Below are 13,292 nucleotides of genomic sequence, written 5' to 3'. Positions count from 1 at the left end.
AGCATGTTTAAAGTGGATTAAAATATAATAATAAAAGACACAACAAAAATCTTGATACAATAATAGCTCAAATAATTATCTTTAACAAAAATCTATTAAAAATTACTATAAAATTATAAAATGAAATTAACATTAATAAATAATCAATTAATTTATATAAAATCCCAATTTAATAATGAATAATTACTTAATTCTTTAAGTTCCACTTCAAAGAAAGCATTGACACATCAGCTAGAGAAGGGTGCATTATTGTTTCGGAGTTCTATGTCGGTCGCATCAATATTTTATTTGATGTGCCCAATTATTTTTCCAAAGTAAAACTATTATTCAGCTTAAATAATAGAATGTATGATATTTCAAATTCTATAAAATGTATAATATTTCAAATTCTTTGAAAATCCGTTTTACTGAAACACAAATATATGGCCGTCGATAACATGATCGGACAGTAGATATTCTATCTCGCCTTTAAATTCAAATCCTCTTGGTAGTTTGGCGCCATTGCGCGTATCCCTCTCAACGAGCTCAGTAGCTCGCATATGAACAATCATGGTTTGCAATCGCATAAACATTGCCCCAGAATCGATCCACGAGCCACCAGATCTCTCTCTGCACGACTTCCAACAGTTCATCTGCGTTTCTTCGTGGTCAAAACGATTTCAGAAAAGGTATTTTTCTGCAAGAGAGTGCTTAAATTGCAAAGCGCCATTATTTTCTTGTCGCCGTCATGAATCCTCTACGCCTTGTCTTAATGAAATTATTTAGAATTCTTGATTGGAAAAATTTGCCATATTTCAACTTTCTGGAAATATTTCATTAAATAAGCTACCGTATTATCTAAAATAAATTTGAAGAAAGAGGCCGTGCTCAAAACAATGTTTTAAGCAGCAAATTTCACAAGGGTTATTTCTGGTTCAGTTATTCTGAGCTTTCAATGGAAAATTTTGACTCTATTTTGGCTTACAGGCAAGATTTCATAAACTAACGCTCTCTATAAATGGACTAGACAAGGTTGTGCTCAAAATTTTGTTTAAAAAATGGCAGAGTTTGGGAAGAAGTTCTTTAAGTTAATGGATCAGCATTCAGATGCATTTCGAGTGGTTTGATTGAATGATTTCTGTCTCAGTTCCGCACATTTAAAAGTTTTGGAGAATGGGAATTGATAATTCTGGTATTTGATGGTGTTCTATTCAAATTACACAGAAGAAGATAGAAAGCTAGGGCTTTTAGAGGCTAAGCGTACACAATGGCAAATCTTTACAGGTTTTCATGAGATTTTTCAGACAGGCAAATAGGATAGAAAATTAGGGATTTCACTAAGCCAAGAAAGCTAATGCTACATTCTTTACAAATTTACTTCAGAGTTTTGAGACTGAACATTTTTGATGTTCAAGTGGTTCGTAGATATCTTCATGCGGTTTCTATTTCCATGGAACCAAGAATTTGATACCTCAACATGAAATACTGTGCTCTGAAGGGTTTTCCCTTCCAGCTCATCTTTGTGTAATGGAATAGAATCGTTAATGCTCTTTAGTGTCTGGAGAAGTCAAAACTAATGGATCAGGAAGCAGGGGCTATTGGAACGGTTAGTAATTGAGGGAAACACTATCCTTCACAATATAACAACGTAGAGGAAAACACATGGTACATTTTTGTAGTTTTGGTCAGATTAGGCCATCCAAGCACGCCATTAGAGATTTCAGAGAGAAGCTCTTTGTTTTCTTTAGCACCGGCTGAAGGGGAGAACTTTTGCCACATTCCGGGGTCATCTCTGTTCATTATAGAAGGAGGTCTTGTAACCTGCTCCAAACTGCCAGTTTCTCTCTTTGAAAGTTTGTATTGAAAACCAGTGCTGGGTCGAAGGTTTACTCATATGAAGGATGCAGAAAATGAGAGTCCTTTAGTGAGTCCATGAAAAAGGCTTGGCGAAGATTTGGGGCAAAATGATACCTGCAGCAGAGCCAACAAAGTTCCAAAATTAGAGCCAACCTCACCAATTAAAATCTGCAAACAACCTGGAATCCTATCTTTAGGACGAGATTGTTTGAAGCACCCCGAAAACTCAAGTATGTTATTACTATGCTACCTTTCTATAGACTGGAATTATTTCTTTTATTGCTGCAATATCCGTGATATAGTCCTGGTTCAAGCAATTGAAAGATAGACCACAATTAGGAAAAGCTACAACCACTTTGTATCTATTGGCATTGGATGGACTAAAATCTGGTCAAACTGTCAATATGTATTGGTCTAGAATCTGTGGTCTTCATCAGGAAAACCCTAAAACTTTGGTTTTCTATCAACAATAACTCCATTTCCTAGGCTCTGATTTGCACAATTTTTTTGAAGCTGGGTATTTTTCTAGAGGAACCCGGATCTACAACTGGTTTCTTCATATTTTAAAATTTTAGAATATGATTTGCTTTTTGTTGTCCTCTTTTTCCTTTGAAAAATTTATATAAAAAAAAAAAAATTCTTCCACTTTGTACCTCGAAAAAGATTTGATACCACTTCAAACTGAGCCAAAAAATCGAATAATCTGCTAACTCAGCGAATATTTTCCATTTTTTGGTGACATTTTGTTGATATATCAGGATATTTTCAAAATATCATGATATGTTCAAAATTTGTAAAATTCACAACTTTTTCTGCTGATAATATCCCTGAGCTGAGAGAATCATGATATCTCATGATATTGACGATAGATAACCAATCTTTGCAACACTGTATTGGACAACAGAGCATTAATTGAAGATTTTTGGTCTCATTTCGATGATTCTTTGAGCATCAATACATTCCTTTGCCTTTGGTACTTTTACATACAGTTTTCCACAGCCACCACTTTTTCCCAAAAGTGAGTGTGGGGTAAGATGTTATTATTTTTGCCCATTAGTAATTATAGAATGGTTACATAACGGTAGTAGTTAATTATTATTAAACTAAGAGCGTGAATCCTTTGTTTATATTCGCATCTCCTTCCACCCTGGAAGGCACAGAAGGGCAAGTGTTATTATAAATTTTCTGCCACTTATTTCTTGTTTGTGGATTGTTGGCTTGACATATTACAGGCTATTAATTCTCTCTTTTTGTTGTATTGGGCTTGTTTCCTTTTGTCTAACATTTCAACTGATAGACGATGGATGGTAGCCATGTGAAAAGTAGCTAAATTTTAGCAACAGATTCCTTTGAATTATGTATGTTGAAAATGGTTGTTATTGATGTCAAAGGCTATCCAAATGAAAGAGAGTTATATAGTCAAATAACATATTTTGAGACCTTTCCAACGATATATGACACACCTTCTTGAAATATTGTTTTTGGATTTTTGATGTCCCATTTAGGTATCCTATCTTTGAATGCATTTTTACTCCAATTATGGAACATGATATATATATATATAGTTGGAAAGCTTATTCCAAGATTTTTGCAACATTATATGGCACTCCCCCTAACTTCTTTTGGTTAAAGAGATGATTTTTTTCAATATTATAGTCTGCCAAGTTAGCCTAGCCAGTGGGCAAGTCGGCCTTGCTTTTGGTGGTCAAACACACTATATATAGGTGTTATGTGTAGGGACCTAGGACTTACTCGCTCAAGCCAATTCAGGTTTGTCTAAGCAAGCAAAGGAGTAATTCTAAGGTTCATACCTCATGAACCAAGTGAAGCATAGTTGGAGAGTTTTCTTGTGGGAAGGGTTTTTGGCACTCTTTGTGAAGGTTTTTGGTCCTAGTTAGAAGGTGAGTTGCAACGCTGTTCTAGAGGCCGAGTTTTAGCCCTGTTGAAGGCCGAACTTCAATGTTGTTGAGGCTGAGTTTCAGGTTTGTTCTGGTGGCCAAATTTCGATGTTTGAAGGTTGAGCTTAGGCCTAATTTGAACTTTGAAGGCCAAGTCTTGTAGTTTTGATGGGAAAATTCAGGGTTTGTTTGAGGGTTCAATATAGGGTTTATGTGTGGATGAAGTGCAGAAACCCAGGGAACTTACCCAATGGTGGGCATGCAGCCTTGTACTTATCTTCATGGCTTGTGGAACTTATTGGCAAGATACCTCTTCTTGATCCAACTGTCTGATGTGAATGCCATCCTTGAGAATAGGCAATGATATGGTAATGGAGGTGTAGTTTATATGGAAGTTTTCTTTCAAGATTCAAGGGACACATGACAAGAGTGCTCGTTCTTGTCCTATTTAGGTCAAGATAATACTATATAGAATGTTCAAGGTAAATTTTTACTGTGAGTAGGGGCAATATGGCAATATCCAGCTGCTTGAAATCTCGCTGACCCCAACAAATTGAGGTGACCAATATGGCAGCTGAAGAAATATACAACAACCCAAATGGTAACTTGCTGGTTGCATACGATCAGAGTCTCATTTCTGGCCCTAACTAAATCAAGGCAAAAGCTATGTAGCAAGCTTCCTTACTAGTCCCATGAGATTGAGGAACAAGATACATTCAAACAAACATTGTAGTAGTAAGGTTTCTTGAATATATCTCTGCCTACACATTCCTTTTGCAAGTGTGTAGTTGGTTATACCAGCTTATCATATAAGGGTCAAGGGAAAATTGCAGAATGTGCAACGTGCAGTATCTGGCTAGTTGCACCAATAAGAAAAACCATAACCAACAACATCATCTTCTTATCTATGAAAGTGAGATGGTTGGCAGGGGCAAGTTGAGAGTTGATGTAGCTTTAATCCTCAGCAAGAGAGAATAATTTTACTCCATTTGACATATCATGACCCCTCTTTGTTTTCCCAAGGCAATCTGGTTCATAATCCAATTAATTGCAAGCTTCACATGTTGGCTAAATAAAATGCTGTCATCTATGCATAGGTATATCCCTTGGCAATTGGCACTTGAGCTCTCATTTTACACAATTGATGCATGTATGTATGTATGATTGTATGCATGTGTGTATGGATTGTATGCATGTATGTATGCATAGTACATATCCATAGATACATGTATACAATCCATACATACATGTATACAATCCATACATACATACATACATACATACAATGTATGCATGTATGGATAAATTTTGTTTAAAAAATGGTAGAGTTTGGGAAGAAGTTCTTTAAGTTAATGGATCAGCATTCAGATGCATTTCGAGTGGTTTGATTGAATGATTTCTGTCTCAGTTCCGCACATTTAAAAGTTTTGGAGAATGGGAATTGATAATTTTGGTATTTGATGGTGTTCTATTCAAATTACACAGAAGAAGATAGAAAGCTAGGGCTTTTAGAGGCTAAGCGTACACAATGGCAAATCTTTACAGGTTTTCGTGAGATTTTTCAGACAGGCAAATAGGATAGAAAATTAGGGATTTCACTAAGCCAAGAAAGCTAATGCTACATTCTTTACAAATTTACTTCAGAGTTTTGAGACTGAACATTTTTGATGCTTTTAGACCCACTGCTTTATGTAATTGGATTTATAAGATAATGGCTAAGGTTTTGTCTGTGAGATTAAAATCACTACTTTCTAACTTCATCTAACCAGAACAGTTTGTCAAATCTATGACACAATTGTTTCAGCACAAGAGGGCCTCTACACTATTCAAGTCAACAAAGTTCCAACAATGGTGATCTGTCCAGAAAAGCACTTTTGAATGTGTTTGTCCACTTTCCATAAGGACAAGAGTCCCAATCCCTATGGGTGGACTGTGGAGTTCTACCTGGGATTTGTTGAAGTGTTGGGAGACAACTTACTTCAGGTAGTGGAAGAAATGAGAAGCTTTAGTAAGGCTCCCTGGCTCCTTCATCTGGACCTCTATTGCACTCATTCCAAAGGTGGATCAACCTGAGTCTTTTTATGCTTTTAGACCCACTTCTTTGTCTAATTGTATTTATAAGATAATGGCTAAGGTTTTGGCTATCAGATTGAAAGCACTACTTTGTAAGTTCATATAACAGAACCGCTTGGTTCTCTAGAGGATCGTCAGATCCATGAAGCAATTGTTTCAGCACAAGAGGGCCTCCATATTATTCAAGTCAAAAATGTTACAATAATGGTGATCAAGTTGAACCTCTCCAAGGCTTATAAAGGGTGTCTTGGCTCTTTCTGATACTTATTTTTATCCATATTAGTTTCAACTTACCACTGGTAAATTAGATTATGGGATGTGTAATTTAAGCTTCTTATGCATTTTTTATAAATGGTTCAGCCTCTAATTTCTTAAGACCCTCAAGAGGGTTAAAACTTAAAACAAGGTTGTACCTTGTCTCCTTATTTATTTCTTCTAGTTGTTGAAGGACTAAGTAGGTCCATCCTAGAAGCAAAAAAAAAAAAAAACAAGATACATTCAAGGGATTAGCAGCGACTCTTGTAAAGAAGATCATGGCATTGCATAGAACCAATTATTCCCCTGTCCTTGCAACATATCCCTGTGGTTATCCTATTAAAAACCCAGGCCCTAGCAGCAGAAGAAGTGTGTGCCTCATTTAGGCCTTCCTCTCCCATTGGTCGCCCTAGATCCTCACCCCACTTGATTAGGACAAGCAATTCTTCCTCTTTAGATTTACTTTAGATAGAAAAGATACAGAGATAATACAAACAAGAATAGTATGATTAGTCTTCTTATTAGTTTAGTATCACTTGGAATAAAGAATAACTCCTTTGTTTATATTATCTAATCAGTAACTCGCAAAGGCATCAGAATAATAATTAGGAGTTATTGGTTTCTTTTTGTAGTATATGTGGTTGTAGTAATCTATTACAAGTAGGGAAATCTTGGACAAAGAAAGTATGTTTTGGATTACATACAGTTTAGTCTTGACTCCTGAAAAAAGATAGCGGAATGTCTTTGTTAGTAGGAGATTAGGAACTAACAATATGACCGAGACTTAAATTCCTTTTACTGTTTTACTCTTGAGGGATTAAGCTCCTTAGACTTCATAGGCAACAAGAACTACAAATTACATACATCGGAATCATCATCCTTCTTTTTATTATTGGTATTAATGGAATGCTTAAGACATGAGCTTTGAAAAGATGAACAATGCTTTATTTATATATGGGTCTTTGAGAAGAGGACGAGTTAATTTAAAAGGATATTAAAGTAAGTTGAAGAAACTCTTTAGAATACTTTATAGTAAAGATCCATTTATAGTTTATATAGATACAAGCAACTGGAAAACCACCTCACTATGACACATTTCACCTTCGTTTTTAGAGGACTTTTATACCACTTTTTCTCACCCTGGAACCAGCAGCCCACAACAAAGAGGAGATATCAGATTCCAGATCCTTATGATATATATAGCATTGTCACATTCACCCCCAAGAAGCTACAAACAATAAAGTGAGAGTTATCTTTTAGTTTGTAGTATTATTAGCAGATCAGATCAGGTTGGTCACTACACTCCTCTCTTCTTGTTTCTCCTCCAGAGCCTTGGTTTATATTTGGGTCTTGTTGTGAGAAACGTATGAAGGTGGAAGTATGAAGATCCTTGGATATTGCAGAAGTTGGATCTAGGATATGTTGGATTAGGATTTAGAAAGTACATAGAGAATAGAATAAGAATTAAGATTGTACAAATTAACATATAGAAAGTCGTGTCCTTTGATAACAAGGAGAAGGAACAGAGTCATGTCTTTTGATAGTGCATGGGTATTGATAAAATGTGATGGAATGCATTTTTGATGAGATGCTTGACCATAAGATACTCAGAACCTTATGACTGTTTGGCTTGAACAAACGCTGGACTTGGAATTTGCTCAGAAATGAATTCACTGTATTATATATTTACACTTGTAGTTTTGTTGTAATAGCTACAGGCCTATGAGCTTAAACCCTGAACATACATATGCATTGATGTGTGTAATTAAGGTGAACAACCTGTATACCTTTCAATACCAGGGCAGTGAACATAGCCCAAAACTTGTAATGAGAACCTTGCTGAATTAGTTACAGGAAAGGTATGTGTCCTTCCAACTATACCTAAACATATATATGTGGCATGGGAGTGATGGGATATTGTTCTTTGGCTGCCTTAGTTTCTGTATGTTAAGTGATCTGGACTCTGGAGTATTAAGACTCCTCCAATCATTATTTAAATCATGGAGGTGATGTCAAGTAGATCTGAGTGAGATTCTCTAAATTGGATTTGCTCATCTAGCTGACTGTTCTATTAATTATTCTTGAACACCTGAGGATGTGCATTCTAATTGATAGAAATAATACCTTGTCAATTTTGAAAGATAGTTTCCCAGCCAGGCCTGCTTCTACTTTGGTTTTGGGTGAGGATATAGGTAACCTACCGGTGCCAAGAGGGCTGAAATCAGGAAAAGTGACAATACATCTTACCTGGATTATCATATTGATATTTACTGTGACTAGATTGATTCATTATCCTTTTGGCTGTACTTACCCATGGGTTTTATTTTGCTTTTATTACATTCCTGAAAGATTTGCGGAAGATCTCAAAGCGCTCTTCTTTGTTTAATCCGTCTGTAATGATTGTTTTCCAAAATATGCTTGAGCTATTTTGACATATTTAATGTTAATTTTAAGATATAGGAATGGTATTGGGTTTTTCCCTCATGGTACAGAAATGGAAAGAAGATGAAGTGGACAACAATAATTAGAATTATTCTTAGAAATTAGTTAATGGTTGGTATTGAAATAAAAATAGTTATTGTTTTAAAAAATGTGATTTTATAATAAATTAATAACAATGAAATAATAACTCTCTTGTTTATATTCAGCCTGTAGGCTATTCAATTCCATATCATTCCATTATTATTTACAACTCATTTAATTGTCAATCTCATGCTATGATATTGGCTTTATCCCCAATCCAACATGTACTGCAGATTTACCTTGATCTTCACTTGTGTTATTGTATGTTTTTGCAATTTCTTGGAAAGCTTTAATGCATTTGGTCTTTTATCGACTCCTTTGTAATGGTGAGATTGTACTGTGTAATAACTGTTCTCCTATAGCTTTCATATTTTGGATATGGGGTATTATATCTCGAGAAACACAGATAGACTAACACTCTCTTTATTTTCCTGTAAATAAAACAGAGAGTTACTTTTAAACGCATTTTATTTATATTGGATATATTTTTTAATTCCATTGATTTGTTTGTATCATCATTGGTTGAAGATCAGCGAAAGTAATGTGGTGTCCGTGGCAGAAGATGAGCTAATGCGCATTCTCATATTGATGCGAAACTTTGTGCCTGGATATAAGCAAATTGTTGAGGGTGATTGGAAAGTGGCAGCAATTTCTTACAGGTCATATGATCTAGAAGGGAAAACTATTGGTTCTATTGGTGCAGGGCGTATTGGCAAAGAACTACTTAAGCGTTTGAAGGTATTCATTCTTAGGATCTAGTACTACTTCATGATGTTGCAAACTTCTTTTCAAAAATCAGTGCTCCATAATTCTTACGCATGCATGCTGTTTGTTTCAAAATTTCAATCTAATAATAATAAAAATTACATGATGTTGAATTGAATTGCATTCCTTTGTACAACCCTTCAATTGTAAGCTTCTTTACCACGACCGTCTTTCTATTGGACCCGAATTGGAAAAGGAAACTGGAGCAACATTGGAGACAAATCTTGACGAAATGCTACCTAAATGTGATGTACTTGTCATTAATATGCCTCTTTCTGACAAAACTAGGTGCGCCTTATCACAATTTCATAAATAATCTCTCCCATTATTCACTCAAACATCAATAGCACCTATATATTTTGTACAACTTGTGAACAAAAACCTAATTATTGTTTCTCTTGCCCTTTCCTTTTGGTTACAGTAGGGGAATGTTTAACAAGGAAGGTGTTCTCTACCAAGCCTAGCTTTTCTCTCAGAATATTAACATCCCCTTTGCAAAGGGTTTCATTAGAATGACAACAACCCGCATTTAAAGCATTTCTCCACCCATCCTAATTAGAAATACAATTTTGGGTTCTCTACTAATTTTCTCCACACCCATTTAATCTAACAATGGACATAGAGCATGTATATTTATACTTGTGTGTTGGAAATACCATTTTATACTTTAATGTTTATTATTGTTTTATTATTATTACTTGAATTTCTTCTTAACAAGTGGTTGTGTTTCTTTTGGTTTTAGTGAAAGTATGGGCTCCAATGTTGGCTCTCTTATTATGGAGTATAATTCATCTTTGAGAATTTTTCAATTATTAAAGTAGGTTAGTCAATTGCTTAAAATATTAAATTTATTTCAAAAAGTTTTTGTTACTTTATAGGTTAGACACTGGCTTGAAATATTAAACTTATTTCAAAATGTTTTTGTTACTTTATAGATAAGGCGTAGATTTCTTGGCTCTATGATGAAAATAATGAAGGGAAAATACATGTTAATATGTTACTTGTGCTCTTTGACTGAAAAATACACGGTGAGAGAAAAATGTATATTATGCTAATTGAGGAATGTTTTTCACTTGTCGAACTTATAGTATTGAATTTAACACACTAACACTTTACAACAATGAACTAACAATATTCATGATGAAAATAGCAATATGGAAGATTTATCTGCATAATGAAAAAGGCAATATGGAAGATTCCGATCACGTTCCAAGGCATTTCTTAAAATGTGGATGTGACAAAAGGTTGTTGTGGAAGTTGTTGTTTGTATATGGAAAATTTCTTGATCATTGTGTATAATCCTAATGTTGACAGATATGTCTACTAAATGCTTCCAGTTAATGGGGCATTGATTTGAGCATTCAATATATTTTTATTCTTTATCAAAGTATTCTTTTGTTGTATTTGTATTTTTCAATTTATGCCTTACGGCGTTTCCTTTGCAACATCTGGTGCAAATGCTAGTATATCTTACCTCATTTTATGGTTAACATTGTATAACAAAAACATGCGTTGTGTTATGTAATTAATACTAACATGTAATATTGATTTTTTTTGTCAGAATGCTATAGGTAATGATTGCCAAGACGATGATCCAAATTATGTTCAACATATATCAGGAGATGATGAGGATGAGGATGAGGATGATGGTGGTGAAGGAGGAGATGATGATGATAGTTACGGTGTTGGTGATGATGTGGATCAGAGTAATGAGGATGGTCAAGATGATCATGAGGATGATCTTGGTGGTGGTAGCTAGGCATGCACATGCATTGTTTTTTATGAAGAAATTATTGTGTAGAATGACATTGTTATGTTTAGATGGGTGTTGTGAATTTACCCTATATCAATGAGACATTTTGATTTTGTAATCATACGATGAGTTTGATTTATGTATGTTGTTAATTTATCGTAGAATAACGATATTCATGAAATATTTTGATTTGTTAATCATATTTGAATTTTACTTGTTTTGATTAAAAATAATACTGATTTTATTAGTATTATGTTGCTATTTTATACATGTTTTGAAAATTGTTAATGACACATTGTTATTTTTTTGGATGGATGTTGTCAATTTCTCTTAAATTTCTTTACAAATGATTTTGAATTGTGATATCTGCTTTAATGATATTTAGAAACTATCATATATTTCACTATGAATCTATAAAGGGGGTCATATATGTAAAGAAAAATATACTCTATATAAGAAGTCAAATGCGGATGTAACCATGGATGCAAAATTGAAAGTAAAATTGGATGTTAAACTAGGAATTAATACAAAATGCAAACAATTGACATACAAAGTGTTTTAAATTAGAAGTGAAAAATTGTGCAATAGTTGACACAAAGAAGGGAACAAAACATGGCATACAAAAGGATATCAAATTGGGCAAAAACAAGGACACATAAATGGGCACCAAATTAGATGCAAAAAAGGACAACAACTAGATGTAAAATAAGATGCAAAGTTGAGCGTTAAAAAGAAGGAAAAAACGTTACAAATTAATATGCCAAATGATGATGCAAATAATGGTGTAAATTTGGGATGCAAACTTGGGTGCAAAAAAGGAAAAAAAAAATATGTAAGAAAAGACATAAAACAAGATGCAAAATGGGGCTTAAAAAAGGTGAAACCAAGGATGCCATATTGGATGTAAAAAATGATTCCTAATCACATGCAAATTTAGGCTCGAACTCAGACACAAAATTATATGCAAATGTGGACACAAAATGAGGCAAAAAAAGATGCAAATTTGGATGGTGAAAACGATGTAAAACTAGACACCAAAAAAATGCAAAATTGGATGAAAAAGTCGGTGTAAATAATGGTGCAACATTGGACACAAGTAGACACAAAAAAATGGTGCAAAAAGGGGCATAAAATAGCTTAAAATTGGATGCAAAACTTGGTGCAAAAACAAATACAGAAGTAGACGTAAAACAAGGCTCTAAATTGAATGTACCATTAGACACAAAATAAGATGCAAAGGTGGACACAACACATGACTCAACATAAGATGCAAATATAAATGCAAATTTGGATGCTCAAAATGATGTAACATTAGATGCAAGAGATGGTGTTAAAAATGATGCAAAATTGGATGAAACAAATGACGCAAAATATGGTGCAAAATGAGATGGAAAAAATGGAGACAAATCAAACGTAAATGTGGATGTAAAAAATGGTCCAAAAAAAGATGCAAAAATGGGCACAAAAATGGATGCAAAATTTGGTGCTAAATCAAATTCAACACATGGTGCAAAGATAGGCACCAAAGCTGGTGCAAAAATAGAAGCAAAAACTAGTGTAAGACTAGATACAAAACCTGGCGTAAGACTAGATGCAAAAACTGACACAAAATGGATGCATAAAAAGACGTTAAATTGGATTCAAAATACAGTGTAAACTTGATGCAAATGATGGTGCAAAAATGGAAGCAAAGAATGACACAAAATAGGAAGCAAAAGAGAATGAAAAATAGATGCAAAAAATGACACAAAACTAGAAGCAAAACCTGTCATAAAATAAGATGCAAATCTTGGTTCAAAATTTGACGCAAAAAATGATGCATAGTTTGGTGTAAAAAATGATGCAAAATCTAGCGTGAAAAAGGATGCAAAATCAGGTGCAAAAAAGGACGCTTTAAAAATTGTACAATAGAGCCAGATTTAGCGCCAGGTTGCTCATCACAATTACAAAAAAAATGCACTAAAATCTGGCGCTAAATCTGGCGCAAATCGCTGGTTTTGTTGTAGTGAGAAGAAGAAGAAGAAGCTAACGGCAAAAAGGGGCAACCGTACATTGTTTAGCGAAAATACACACACTACACCATCCAAACCTAAATCTCCATGTGTCATCTGCAAAGGGGACCAGTATCATCGAGATTGTCCTTGCATCCCACGGATCTTAAGGGACTGGATTCCTCGCTTGCACAATTC

The 13,292-nt window shown here is 34.4% G+C and overlaps 1 protein-coding gene across 2 annotated transcripts; it reads left to right on the top strand.

Moving 5' to 3' along the window:
- The first annotated feature begins 478 nt into the window (after nt 1-478).
- On the top strand, nt 479-11,369 carry LOC149139329 (formate dehydrogenase 1, mitochondrial-like). 2 transcript variants are annotated; one of them, XM_089449892.1, is made up of 3 exons: nt 479-668; nt 9,119-9,323; nt 10,912-11,369. In XM_089449892.1, the coding sequence occupies exons 1-3, from the start codon at nt 550-552 to the stop codon at nt 11,107-11,109; spliced, it is 522 nt and encodes a 173-aa protein (XP_089306018.1). In that variant the 5' UTR covers nt 479-549; the 3' UTR covers nt 11,110-11,369. The 2 variants fall into 2 exon arrangements, with proteins under 2 accessions (XP_089306018.1, XP_089306017.1); XM_089449891.1 differs by having other exon boundaries at nt 480-668; nt 9,114-9,323.
- The last annotated feature ends 1,923 nt before the right edge of the window (nt 11,370-13,292 follow it).

Source organism: Pinus tabuliformis, chromosome X (assembly GCF_031772625.1).
Source record: "Pinus tabuliformis cultivar Carrire ecotype Pingquan chromosome X, CPIR1, whole genome shotgun sequence".
Classification (NCBI taxonomy): Eukaryota; Viridiplantae; Streptophyta; class Pinopsida; order Pinales; family Pinaceae; genus Pinus; species Pinus tabuliformis.
The sequence above is the reverse complement of the archived record's forward strand: the minus strand, read 5'-3'. Positions and strand labels throughout refer to the sequence as shown.

Excerpts from the sequence above, each read along its gene's own strand:
- LOC149139329 (XM_089449891.1), top strand. The coding sequence starts at position 540 with ATGAACAATCATGGTTTGCAATCGCATAAACATTGCCCCAGAATCGAT. Across the intron at positions 669-9,113 it reads TCAAAACGATTTCAGAAAAG|ATCAGCGAAAGTAATGTGGT; the intron begins GTATTTTTCTGC and ends CATTGGTTGAAG. Across the intron at positions 9,324-10,911 it reads AACTACTTAAGCGTTTGAAG|AATGCTATAGGTAATGATTG; the intron begins GTATTCATTCTT and ends TTTTTTTGTCAG.